Raw genomic sequence first — 14587 nt, forward strand, 5'->3', positions numbered from 1 at the left:
ACTCATACTACGCTTCTGCACATCTTTTTGTTCAGATCCAGGTACATCTTACCAGTCTAGACGTCAGTGAGTTACCTGCGCACGGAGATTTCGAGGTATATTTGCCAGCGTCCGCAGACTCCGGAGTCCTCTTCTATCATTTTATGTTGCTTCCTTTTTTTCTTTAGATCTTGATACATAGAAACATTGAGAATAAATTTTTAGAAGCTTGTGACTTATTTCTACCGGGTTTTGGGAGTTGTAATTATTTGAATTGTAGTTTATTTATTTCAGATATTTATGATTATTCTGCATTGATAGGCTTACCTAGTCTTAGCGATTAGATGCCATCACGACCTCCTACGGAGGGAATTTGGGATCGTGACAAATAGGATATAGAGGACTGGTTCATTCCTTTAACAGAAAAAAATACTCATCAGTCTTCTATGATACCCACATGGTATATATCATTATTGACATGATATAGATATGGTTCATTCCTTCAAAAAAGAGTGTAGTCCTTTATGATACCAAAACGGTATACATGTATACTATTTTGATATATAGTATAAATTCATCTTTTTCGCTAGTTCAATTCAATTTCAACCCAAATTTCATAACTCTAATGCAAATAATTTACCAAATTGGCTCAACTTTGCTCACAACCTCCATTCAACACTTAAAAGTAAATATTTTTGTTTAATAAAAAAAATGAAAAAGACATGAAAACTCCATTAGACATTTAAAAAGATTCCAATGTAAAATTTCAATAAATTTAAAAAGGACCAAATTATAACGGTATACTATTACAATATATTGTATATTATAAAAGTATATTGTTGGAAATTTTATAAATTAAAAATTATATACTAAAGTGGTATACATGTATACTATTTTGTTATACAGTACAAATCCATCTTCTTCGCTAGTTCAACTTATTTCAATCAAAATTTAACAACTCTACTACAAAATCTCTACCAAATTGGCTCAAGCTTTTGCTACAACTTCTAATCAACATTTCAAACAAACCCCAAGCAGAATAAGATCAAAACAATTACATATTCAACAAGTCCACTACATGAATCTCCGGCTTCAAGGTCCTTAGTTATGCATTTGATTTTTTCTAATAATAACTCCAAAATTCTTCAGTATGAACTTTCTAAAGATACTATAAATAACTTTTTAAAATATCTATTTTGAATCAAATAATAAATCTTAAAGTTGAAATTTCAATTCAAAAGTTTCAAGCTCAACAATGGTGGGTCTTTAAAAATTCAATCACAAGCACCTCAAATCAGCTCCAAATGAAACCAAATTTCAGTATGATTAATATCTTTTCTTTTACTATAGCATAGCATCTTACTTAAAAAGCACATTCGGGCTACAAGTATAAATGCTTAAGCTCAAACCATTCCCTGCGAGAATCCACAAAAAGAAAATATTTTCATCATATATGTTAGGAAAGTAGTGATTTTTCCATAGTCTCTATAAATAATTGTATTAAATAATGAGTTAAGCACATAAGTGAGAAATGGGAGAAGATGGTCATAGCAACAAGGACGTCGTGATTTGTGAATGCAGAGTCTTGGCAGAAGATAAGTGAAGGGGCGGGTAATTATTTTTAACCGTATGGATAGTCTTTGTAATTAGTTTGAGGGTAGATAATTAATTTAGGTTTTATGGATATTTTGTATAGATTCCCTAGACTATATAGGGTCATGTGACTCGGTGTCCACTGTTTCCTGTACGCTGCTGCAGCTACCCTTTTTATATCATGACAAGGTAAGCGGACTAGCAATAACGTTGTATGTATTGCAACCATTGGATCTAAAATAGTCACTCTGATCGTGTCTTTTGGAACTTTGTACAGATTTAGCAACGTTATTATTGCAAACCCTTCACATTCTCGTACATATAATTCCAATATTTCACATACAGTAACTCCATTATCATATGCAGCTTAAGAACTTCGACCCCACTACATCAAGAAAATGAATAATCTCTCTTCTGAAAATGGGTCCGCCATGAAATCATCTTCTGCTTTCAAGATTTGGAAAGTCCCGAAAAACACAATAGAATTTTCAGTTCTGGTCATACTGCATGTTCTTTTTATTTCCTCTTGAAGACAGATTTTATTTGCAAATACATACTGTTCTGCCGAGGGAATTAAGCGAACCAGTTTTTGCAGCATCTACTTCAATCAAAATAATCATTCTTGTACTCAAGTGTTGAGAAACTTTAGGTTGACCCTATGGAGCAATGGGACCACTTTATCATCCCACCTTGGGGTTGGAGATGATTCCTGTATTTTGTGCTTTAAGATTTAAACCTAAATAACCTAGCTAGTAATACAGCTTTGAAAAAATCAACAACCCTAAAAGGAAAAAATGGCATAATCCTTAAAAAGAAATGTGTTATGATCCTCTTATGTTAATACTTCAAACCCTAATACCCCTTTTCATTCGGAACCATTGCAATTCATCTCGGTCTAAACGTACACTGCATTGTAGACTGAGCAAGTAGTCCATTATTGTAAGCCTGGCATGTCTTGTAGGTTCAAACTTTCTCGCAAATATATAAAAACAAAATTAGTAGAAACCTAGGTATTCCTCAAAATTCTAACATCTCTTTCAGCTTATGATTTATTTATTTAAATCTTGAAAGAGCTAGTCATATGGAATCCACGCTTTAATAATTCAATTGTCTGCATATTAACGACAAACAACGGTCTACATAATTCCAACATTGTCCAAAGCAAGTGAAAGTACTTGGTGTTTTTTTTTTTTTTTTCAATTTATCAAAGCGAATATATGCTGGCAATACTAATGTTAGCTCGAAAAGGGGACGTTTTATTTTTATTTTTTAAAAACAAATTGCAGAATCAACTATGGACAGGGAAATAGCAGGACAACAGGAGAAATCTGCTTTTTTTTTGTTGCTCGAGGATTTCTTGAATCTGAGGAAAGCGGAAATCTTTCATCTTCTTTTCTTGGAATCTTGTAAGTATTCTTTTTAATTTTCTCCAAGAAAAAATGAGATTCTCATCGTTCAAAATTTCCTGGGAAAGTAAACTTGCAATAATAGTTGCCAGCACTGGGAATGGAAAAATACTTGCTAATATATGATCGTCTTCTTTCGGCTACATGTTTGCCAGAATTGAAAACCTGACCTTTCGGACTATATGCTCCCCATGTATTTATGTTCAAACTAGGTAATATGCCTTTCTTCACCTTCATTGCGATGCATGTTCTTCATTTCTGTCTATATATGCGTGAGTATTCGTCCATATATATATTTATCATGTTTTTTAGTAATAGTTGTGTACTGAAAAGCTTGCGCGCTCGAATATCTCTTACCTCCAACCAACACATTTATCGAATAATTCTACCTACAAATATTTTGGCAGAAGCTAGTATTTTTTATCTACGCAAAATTTTGAACCAGGACTCCGGGATCCGGCACCTCATTGACAACTAGTCTACACATTTGTGACATTAATACTAACAGAGAATATTACACTTATCTCTTATGAATTTTGTAAAAAAACAAACAAACAAACAAAATTAAAGAGGTTTTAATGGTCCAAGGCAACTTCGCACAGTGCCTTAAAAATTTATGCTCAATTTCTTTCATATACGATATCACAATGAAACTATGGTAAACTCAATTTTCCATTACTTTTTCTCATGTTTTAATGCTGTGATTGTCTCTCTCTCTCTCTCACTCACTCACTCTCAATTCAATCGATCAAGCTAATAATATTACTCCAGTCCCACTTAATAGCCAGTAGAACACATATTCTCTCTTCCTCTATTCCCTACCTACTCTTGTTGAACTTTCTCTTTCCCTCAACCTCGGAAAGATTCTCAAAAAATAAATATACATAAACACCCTAGAACAGTTTGCACATATGCGATAGGAATGTTACACTTGTCCGTTATCAAATGTATAAGTTAAACTATTAGACTGGAGACTTAGATTCTTTCGCAATTACTTCAATTTATTTTGCAATGGGGTTACATGTGGAAACGCGCAGTAAAACAAACATGCAAAGTAGCATAATCTTAAGCTAGCAGATTAATAGAGTGATGGGAATTGCAGTTCAATCAGTGAGGCATCTCCTATGTAATTCCGTTCCATGCATCTGGTTTACTGAGCTAATTAATGTAACTCTAAAACCCTGAAAATGAATCCATGTGGATGCATAAATTTAATAAAAAAGAAAGGGTGGTGGGGTGAGGGGGGAGAAGAGGGAGTGGGGTGGGAAGGTGCAAAATATGCTAACGAGGATACCTATAAAGCTCCATCTACAATAGAGATTTGGTCAACAAGCACATGCAATCACATTCTGGAGTTGAAATTTAAAAGACTAACATGAGATAGTTCATGTAGACTATGGTCCAAAAAATGTACTTGAACAAAAAGGATAGGTCTAAGCTGAATAAAGGTTTTCATATATCTAGACAAGATATGTGCAATGCTGGACCAAATGAAAGAGTTATTTGATACGAAAAAAGGATGTTCTTCAACATTTTAATCTTATTAGTCTATATAAAATAAAGAATTCTACCATACTACGAATGTATCCTTTATGAGTTTACACATATAAACAACATCTTGCAATATCTTATAACCAGTTAATGCGTGCGTGACTAAATATTTACATTCCAAGTACACTTATACACCTCTATTCTCAAGATATATATGTATATCCAATTATCAATTACCATCAACCTTTTCATCAGAGTACATCAAAAATAATACAGGGAGTTGCAAGAGCATTCACTCCATATGAGAGACGCCTCGCCTCAATCACACACTAGCTAGATTTCTGTAATTAGCCTTGGCCAATACTTCTAGTATATTTTGTTAGAATATATCAATGTAAATGAGAAAATATGGAATTCAAACTTATAACTTGGTTTTGTATTATCAGTGAAATACTATTGATTTCCTCAGTCTTATACAGTACCATAGGAGGTAGAGGTCCTAGGTTCTAGTCTCGCCGCTACCCATTATAAAAATGAAATTCCATGCACTTCACTCATGAAAAAGAATTAAGCCCACAAACTTAATTAAGTAATTAAATATGATCTCTCTAACAAATTAAAATTTCAAATAACATAATGACACTCAAATTCAAACAATAGCAGTAAATGAGCAATTAAGTATTTGTTATCATCCCGAGAGAAAGCAGTTCATTCAAATGATGCAACAGTTAGGACCGTTTGGCCATAGATTTTGCTAAAATAAACTTGGATTTTATTTGGAAAACACATGTTTGGTCATAGATTTTACCTACACTTTGGCCAAATCTCAAATCCCAAATAGTGATATTTGGACCAAAATATCACTATTATATTTTTTAAAAATTGCCCCAAACTTTTGTATTTTATAAAAGAACCCACCATTTATTATTTTGTAACGATGTTGCTTCGTCTTCTCGGTCATCTGATAGTGTATCATGTAGTTCATTATAAAAATGATAATTTTGTATTAAATTTATTTATGTTCAGGACTATGGTTTGCGATAATATAATGAATGTTATTGATAATGGTAATTTTGTACTCTTGGGTATTTGTGATAATTTTTAAAACTTGTGGGTATAAGTCATGTTTCATGTTTTTCCAAACCAAACTTCACCCAAAACAAATGTCCAAACATATTTTCATCTTCAAACCAAACTTCACCCAAATCAGATTTTTCAGAATAAATTTGGGAAGTTATGGCCAAACGCTAGCTTAGTAGTTATAATAGGAGTAATTAACTTCTATCTACCAAGAATCTTTCCATCTCCCAAATTAGGAAAGAAACTCTAGCGTGACTTTACAAATTTAATGTCATAGTAAAAATGCAACTTCTTGCATGTCAAAACACTATTTTCTGCATAGTATAAGGGTTTAACTTTTATTTACTTAATATCTACAGTACCATATCAAGTTAATTAAAGAATATTTTTATAAATAATCAGTAGAAAACCTTAAAAAAATATGACAAGTATATATATAACTTCTACAATATGTCATATTGCGTTAATTCTCTAAAAATTACTTCACACTAATTAACATTCATGGTATAATTAGCTCAGCTTCCATGTAGCGGCTGCTGCTTCACGGGGTGTCTTCAAAGAAAAAATGGAGGTAATTAGTAGCAACATTTTCTTTCATTATCTAAAGCAATAGAGTGTGAGAGTGAAAAGAAGAGAAGGAAAAAGTGACAATATTTCCTGTTGATGTACGTCCCCTCCATCTTGTCATGTAATAATGGTCTGGTACAGGTGTTCTACATTGCTACATCCATTGCAGTCTTGGACATATACATATATTTCACACTTTACGTCTTTTCTTATCTGAAAAAATGGATAGAACTGCTCATCCTTTTGATTTTCTATTTTTCTACTACTATTCTTTTAACGTCTCCCTAAATGCTTTTAATTAATGGTTCGACAATTAAATTAACCTATCAACGTCTTTAAATACGGAGTATTAACTTTTCCAGCTAAGAATACGGTCATTTCTGCTCATAAGATACAAGGTCATTTAAATAGGAGTGGCTACTAATCAATGTGTACACATTATTGTTTTTATTTTAAATACCATTAACTACACATTTCCATGATTTGTACATTATTGTTTTGTGTCCGAGAAGTGATGTGACTATGCTTCATCTGAGCCAAGAGTGTGTAAGAAAGGTAGAGATAAGGCTACGTATACATTATTGTTTGATTACGCCGGGTTGGTTGATGTTATAAACATTTCAAGCTGTGCTTTCCACCATTTTCTAACTAAGAATCTGGGTTATTTAAAGAAATCAAACAGACACTATATGTACTAATCCATATAGATAATAAAATTTAGTTAATCCCTAAGCCAAGAGAAAGATTTTAACTACATACTTATTACTCCACTATCAAGAAGATAGTTGTTAATGAGGAAGGATTATGATAAGATAATCAAAATCCTGAGGTTGTGGAGGATGTTTACACCTATATCTAGACTTTCATGAACCAGGAAAAGTATAGATGCGACAGTATAAAACAGAAGAAAAAAACAGTCTGAGAAGAACAAAAGAGCCCTTCAATTCAGATCAGAGAGTAACAGGCAACAGGTCAGAAATTATGCAAAACGAAGGAAAACTATTCAATTTATCTGTTGCACACAGTAACCACATAAGTAGATATTGACAATGAGAACAGAAAAACACCTTGATGCATCTTGTTTTAAATGCTCTTAACAAAAACTTTCCTATTTACTTTATGGCACATTAATTTAAACTTAATGCGCCTGCCAATATGCATTTAATCAGACCTGAACCAATCAAAAACAGCATTTCATTTCTTACATGCAAGCTAGTCACATCTCTTATATACACAAAGTTCCATTCAAGATATAACGGACATAACGTAGTAGCAACTGATAACATTGCTCTTTCCACATAGTTTAACTAGAGTAGTTTACACCGGCAGTATAAAAAAAATTCACTGATCACATAAAAGTAACTTCTAATTAAGGGTAGTATAGATTAATAACTACTACGCACACAACATGATAAATAATGTAACAACAAGTAAGTTTACACTGATGTTTGACAATGTCGATTGACCAAAGGAATAAATTAAGTCACAACATTCTCATAGAGCAGGCAATACACTACACGTTTACGGAGAAGATAATGGAGCTAAATTCGAAATTCAGCTAGGAATTTGAGCTTTCAAATCCATTAAATTATTTTCACCTGTTCAGATAAGTATTTCACAATTGGAAAATAAGTAGCCGTTAAGACATAAATTTTTCTTCTTTTTCTCCAAAAAATATTTTCAAATCATTGTTTGGTTATCAAATTGGACTGAATTTAGGGGAAGAAATTTGAAGATGAGTTTCAAGGTTGACAAAATAACTTTTACCACTTGAAAATCACCTTTAGAAGTAAAAATTCAGTCTCTTTACACAAATTGCAACATTTTTTTAAGTGAGATGCACTAAACATAATTTCAAATTTCAAACGTTATTTTTCGACTTAACTCTAAACACTACTTGCAAAATTTACAATTTTTATGACCGAAGGCCTGCTAAAACTCAAACACAGTTTGTTCTCGGAATTCGAATCCCGTTTTGAGACCCTTGAAACAAGTCATTTGAAATTGCTATAGACCATACTTCATCCTAAATTCATGTATCTCCACCAAAAATAGACTTTTAGTCAAACTCAAACGAGCATATAGGGGGAAAAGAATAGCTTACAATTTGAAAAGAAAATAAAACAAGAAGCCAATATTTCAGCATAAAAGGAGCGCCTTTATTGGACATTTCTAAGACAACTGATGGAATCAATTCAACTATGCATTGAAATTAGAACTCAAAACTAAACATCATCCCCTCAATTCCCTCCTTTTCTTTCATGTGCTCCTTTTTTTCCCTAGAATTTTCAAACCTTAACGGCTACTACTAACATAACAGTATCCCATTACAGAGTAAAAGTCAAAATGTCAAATTTTCGGTGTGTAGAAAAATATTGAAGCTCATGTCATCAAGATCTTGGAGGTGGAAAGAATTGCGTACCAGCCATAAAAGTATTGAGGGGAGCTGGATATAAAGAAGGGTCGAGATAAGGTGAGGCTTCCGGTGCTGCAGCTGCACCGCCACCACTCGCAGAAGTCGTGGCTGCTGACGTGGCGGTGCCCACAGCACCAATAAGGTTATGCTGGTGACTAGCACTTCCACCGCCGGACGAGCTTTCACCAGCAGCCATGTACTGATTCTCAGGACCTTGATCGTATAAAATCCCTTTAAATACGTGTCCGCCAATGTTCACAGCCGTTTGATATGCGAATTGATCCTCCGCATCATCAACCGAACTCATCCGAACGCAGTGAAATACGGCATTTGAACTTACTTTGGCTGGAAAATTCCCCACCTCCAACCCTAAGAACATTAAAAAAACACTAAGTTAAGCATGGCTCAACGAGTAAGCAGTAAGTTGAAGAATAAATAGAGAAGAATTTGCGTAGATGGAGGGGAAAAAAGCAGGCAAGTGTAGTGCTTACACAGATATCAAAAACACATAGAAGAAAGAGAGAAGAGAGAGAGAGAGTAGCGCCTTTCTTTGTCAGGATTACCGAAAAACAGTGATGAGAAGAAAGAGAGAAAAAGCAAAAGCTGTGGACTTGACTATTTTACCACAATGGAAACTCGTTTCTTTTAATTTTCACATCGTTCTCATGAATTACTTTGTAAAAGATACTGTTAGGCAATATAATTTCTCGACACTGTGTATATATATATTTCTGTGTATACATTAAGGAAGGAACGACTAAAACTTTACCAGAAGTACTAGAAGGCAATATACGAGTGCAAACAAGAGAGGAAGCACTTGGATCCTCTCTTTGCCTTTTGGGTATATTATCTCTGTGCAGCTGCAGCGTTTGCTGTTGCTGCTGCTGCTGCTGTTGTTCTTCTTGCTGCTGCTGTAAAGTAGTAAGTTGTTGTTGCCGTTCTCTCCTTTTTGCCGCTGGAACCCAAGTGCTTTTCACATGGGTTTGGCATTGAAAGCCTCGGCTCTTGCAACAAGTCCTACATCTCATGTGTTCACAATCTTTCTTCGCTTGGTTACCACAATCTTGGCAGCTAATTCCACCTCCCCCACTTCTCATCATGACCAATCCACCCGATCCTCCTGAAGAAGGGTCATGATCGGGCCGAGTCGCAGTCACAGTAAAGCCACTGCGGGTCGGCCCGACACCTAATCCAACAGCGGCGGTGGGATAAAGATCTTGAAGCGGATTAATTGGGTGCCGAATCTGGGGCTGGGAATTACTAGTTTGCCATAGCTCAAAGCCTCTGTATGTAGGTAACTCTTGATCATTTCTGTACAAGAACCAACTGTCTGGACTAATTTCAGTGGGAGGATTATTAGTGCTTTGTTGGTGCTGCTGCTGGTCTTGGGCTTGGCTGCTACTTGCAGCTCCTCCACCTAGTGAAAAGAACCCAGCCATTTTGTTGCCACCTTTAAGACTTTTCCAAAATTCAATTGTGACTGACAATCCATAGCAGATCACGAACACTGGCTTTGATTATGACCCAAGAATGATATGGGTACCTCCCCTTCACTTTTTCTTGATTTGTGAGTATAATAATAAAAGAAAAGAATAAAACAAAGTCTTTTTTTTTTCTCACTCTTGATTCTCTGCTAAAACAAAATAAAAAAGGAAAATACAGTTCTTGTCTGTACTATATAAGCGCGTGACAGCGAAAGAGTTAAAGTGAGAGAGGAAGAGAGCATTTGGTAGCTAGATAAAAGTTGCAGCTTTTGTTAAATTTTCTTGGGACAGACAAAGGTAAGGAAGACTTTTAGAGATAGAGATTAATCGAAGAGAGGGAAGTCGAAGTCCTTTGATTTGCTTTTAGGCTTCTATTTTGTGGCTTGTGTTGTGGAGCATTAAAGAGGCAGTAGACTTACAACTCTGCAACGCCGCCATGGCCAAAAAAGCAGCAAACGTCTCTCTCTCCTCTCTGTTCTTTTTGTTCTGCAAACACACACACACACACACACTAATTTAAGTCTTTACATACAGACCCTCCCATTCCATTCTTTGTCTCTCTCTCTCTCTAAAACTAAACTATAACTCAGACTTAAACGATCGATAGTTGTAAAGTGATGCGCTTTTACTAGTGCTCTCTCTCACTGTTCTCTCTACCAAATTACCAGTGTTCCTCTGAATCGAATGGTTCTAAGAAAATAACATTCCAATCTGTCGGCTGTTATGTGAACACGTGTCAAGCGCTCAGCAGTTGCTTCCCTCGTCCTTCGTACCGGAAACCTGCTGCTTTATGTCTCTATCCATTTTAATTGTGTGTAATGAATGGACGGGAATACAATTGTTTATCTTCTCGCTCCCTTATTTTTTGTTTCCTAATTACCATGCATCAAATTGTGCATAAGCTCTCTCCGGAAAAAGTTCTCCATCGTCAAAAATAAATAAATAAGTAAATAAAATAGGTATTTTAACATAAGAATGTGAAAATTGAAAAAATTGATTTTTGAAATTAAGATGAAAAAATGTACTTAAATTGAATAATATTTGAACATACATTTTATTTGAAAAATATTGCCGTAATTTTGTGTGGAGAAAACATTGTTCATTTCGAAAAAATGATAAAATCACCTTTTCAAACTTTGCAACTCATCTTTTTCAAAAATTAAAAATTATTTCACGGTATAATCAAATACTAATATTTTGAACATCTTTTTCGGAAAACTAAGCTAGCGTTTGGACATAGATTTAATTGAAATTTGAAAAAAAAAGTTTTTGAAGTTGTGTTGAAAAATAATTTTTGAAAGTTGAAATTGTATTTGAACCTGCATTTTATTTAAAGAAAAGTTAAAATTTTGTGAGTGGAAGAAAGTTTTCACACAAAAACTACCGTAAACAAGTTTTTGGAAATTTAAAAAATATTTTCCCTAAAGATGATCATATTTCATAAACAAATAATATTTTAAAAAAAATTATGAAAAAATTAAGATAAAATCTATGGCCAAATGGGAGCTAACGGATTTCTATGGACATAACTATGAACTATAAAAATACATCAACAAGAAACAAGTATAATAAATTTAAAAGTTAAATTGTATTATCCGGCAAAAGTTCTCCCATAACATAACTAAGTAAAGAAAATTCCTTATTCCCTCAATTTTAATGTATGTTTTTTACATTACTTTCCAGTTTGTAACAAAAAATTTGTTTATTTTTATATCAAATAATATTTAATTCCAGTAGTCTTGTTTGACCCTTAATAATAATCTCTTATATAGCCGGCAATGGTTAGCTTAGATGGTTGGGTGAGTGTGTTTCCACATGAAAGATCCGGGATCGATTCCCTTCACCATCAGCCTCCTCAGTTAGAGTTCGTCACACCGGACTTGCTTAATACGATTTACAACTCTTATGTGGTTTGCGAGCTATTGCATAGTGATCAGATTACCTGGTGCGCACCCGAAACATAGCATCTGCGGATTTTGCTAAATACTTTTCCAAAAAAAAAAAAAACTCTTATGAATATAACGTGACATATTTGATGGATCTCTTAGTTTCAAATCACAACATTTAAAAAATTATGTTTTATTCTTAAACTCCTCGCCTTTTCAAACGAAAACACATAAAATAAAATGGTTTGTCCACAACCTATAAAATTTTGAATGTTGCTGACCTTTGAAATATACTTTTCTTCAGAATTTAAATATTTTATAGAGGTTCTTTATTTCCTATAGAGAGCCTCTTTGGAAACCCACATTGTAGGTTGATTTGAGTGTAATTATACACTGTTATATTGTTTGTTTGGCAAGTAGCTTGTCGCGACCTAAAATTCAATTAGTCGTGATGGCACCTAACCTCACCTACTAGATAAGTCAAATAACACAATCCAATACAATTAATATTTAACTGACTCTAATACACTCTCCATGGACTAGTAGTACAAATCATGAGCTTCTAAGATTCAGAATTTATAAAGTTTGTGTGAAATAAAAATATGTCATTTGTTTGAATTATAAATGAACAAATTAAAATTCTAAAGCTACCATGAACAAAAGGCATCAATAACTGGGACGCGGGTACATCTTCAGATTCAGCTATCGCTGTACGCAGCTACATCAGCATCCGAAATCTGCACGCAAGGTGCAGAAGTGTAGTATGAGTACAACCGACCTTAATAGTATAGAAATGTAGGCATACTTTCAAGTTCAACAGTTAAACTCAGTACAAGTAAAATAGCTCAATTCTAAATGATATGAGAAATATGACATCTCTATTTCTATATGCTAATGTACATATTGTATGTGATGCACTTCAGTGGAACCTCGTATACTCAAATCTCAAAATACTCAATCACTCAATACTGTGTATGGCCAATCCAGCCCAGGAAAGATTCATCCTATATATATATATATATATATATATATATATATATATATATATATATATATATATATATATATACATATCGACTGATAGTCAGTCACTCAATACTGTATAAGGCCAATCCAGCCCAGGGGAAGATCCATCTCCAAATATAAATGATTCGGACAAGATCCATGTCCAGCAAGATCCATCCCTCAATATAAATGATTCGGGCAAGATCCATGCCCAGGAAAGATCCATCCCTCAATATAAATGATTTGGGGAAGATCCATGCCTAGGAAAGATCTATCCCTCAATATAAATGCTTCGGACAAGATCCATGTCCAGGGAAGATCTATCACTCAATATAAATCATCTACGCTCACTGTGGGGGGTGCAGACTCCGAAGGGGCTCCTTCAGCCCAAGCGTGATATAAAGCCGATATGGCCTGCTGTAAGCGGGCAGCCCCGATCCATATAATAATAAAGCCGATATGACCTGCAGCAGGCGGGCAGCCCCGATCCATATAATAATAAAGCCGTATGGCCTACTGCAGGCGAGCAACCCCGATCCCATAAATATCGTCACTATGGATGAACATGACTGAGTATGAAATGTACATTTTAAAAATAATTAAATTCAACAGCAATACGACCCTATGGGTCCCAAAATTATCGGCACGTAGCCTAAACACGATCTTTAATACGAGTCTCATCTTAATTTCTCTAGCACGTAGAGGATATGAGGATAATAACATGATTCTTTAATTTTATAACTCCACAAAATTAATTCAAGTCACAATTTCTATGGTGCACGCCCACACGCCCGTCACCTAGCATGTGCGTCACCTCTAAACAATTTATATAACACAAAATTCGGGGATTCATACCCTCAGAACCAAGTTTAGAAATGTTACTTACCTCGAACAAGCTGAATCCGATGCCGAGCAAGCTAAATAATACTCCGAAAATTCCATTCCGCGCGTATCAACCTCCATACGCCTTCCTATCTCCTCAATTCAAGCCAAACGATCAGTATCTAGTCAAATAACGTGCAAATAAATCATAATTTACTCCAATGCTTACAAATTAATAATTTATAAAAAAATTCAACTCTGCTCGAAAAGTCGACAGTGGGGCCGACATATCGGAATTCGACGAAACTCACAAAATCTAACAACTCATTCAATTACGAGTTCAACCATACTAGTTTCATTTAAATCTGACTCTGAATCGGTATTCAAAACTCGAAAATTCATTTTGTGAAATTATAAAAATTTCTTACGATTTCTTCTTGAAAAATCAATAATCTAACGCCAAAAATGAAGATTAATTCATGAAATATAATCACAAGTGAGTCAAGAATGCTTACCCCAAGTTTTGTGGTGAAATTCCTCTCCAAAATCGCTAAATCCCGAGTTTCCTAACTAAAAATACGAAATAATGGCTCAAAGGTCTGAAATAGAGGACTTATAACACTGTCCCGACTTCTTTCTTCGCGTTCACGAGCCTCCTATCGCGTTCGCGATGAACAAAATTCTCAAAAGCCATTTCCAAACTCTTCTCAGACAGCCTCTAGTATAATGGTCATAACTTTTTGTACACAACTCCAAATAACAAATGGTTTGACTTTTTGGAAACTAGACATCAAGGGCTATAATTTACTTTGATGATCATATCCTAATTCCTTATAGATTTAGAGATATATGTGTCAC

At 34.4% G+C, this 14587-nt stretch overlaps 1 protein-coding gene across 2 annotated transcripts; it reads right to left on the minus strand.

Moving 5' to 3' along the window:
• Positions 1 to 5960: 5960 nt before the first annotated feature.
• On the minus strand, positions 5961 to 10687 carry LOC104119052 (protein EXPRESSION OF TERPENOIDS 1). 2 transcript variants are annotated; one of them, XM_009630472.4, is made up of 3 exons: positions 9302 to 10687; positions 8539 to 8901; positions 5961 to 6101 (listed from the first exon to the last, which is right to left on the minus strand). In XM_009630472.4, exons 1-3 carry the CDS (start codon positions 9969 to 9971, stop codon positions 6091 to 6093), a joined length of 1044 nt encoding a protein of 347 aa, XP_009628767.1. In that variant the 5' UTR covers positions 9972 to 10687; the 3' UTR covers positions 5961 to 6090. The 2 variants fall into 2 exon arrangements, with proteins under 2 accessions (XP_009628767.1, XP_009628752.1); XM_009630457.4 differs by lacking the exon at positions 5961 to 6101 and having other exon boundaries at positions 8158 to 8901; positions 9302 to 10686.
• Positions 10688 to 14587: the final 3900 nt, after the last annotated feature.

This window comes from Nicotiana tomentosiformis, chromosome 2 (assembly GCF_000390325.3).
Source record: "Nicotiana tomentosiformis chromosome 2, ASM39032v3, whole genome shotgun sequence".
NCBI lineage: Eukaryota > Viridiplantae > Streptophyta > Magnoliopsida > Solanales > Solanaceae > Nicotiana > Nicotiana tomentosiformis.

Excerpts from the sequence above, each read along its gene's own strand:
- LOC104119052 (XM_009630457.4), bottom strand. The coding sequence starts at position 9,971 with ATGGCTGGGTTCTTTTCACTAGGTGGAGGAGCTGCAAGTAGCAGCCAA. Across the intron at positions 8,902-9,301 it reads ATTGCCTTCTAGTACTTCTG|GGTTGGAGGTGGGGAATTTT; the intron begins GTAAAGTTTTAG and ends TAATGTTCTTAG.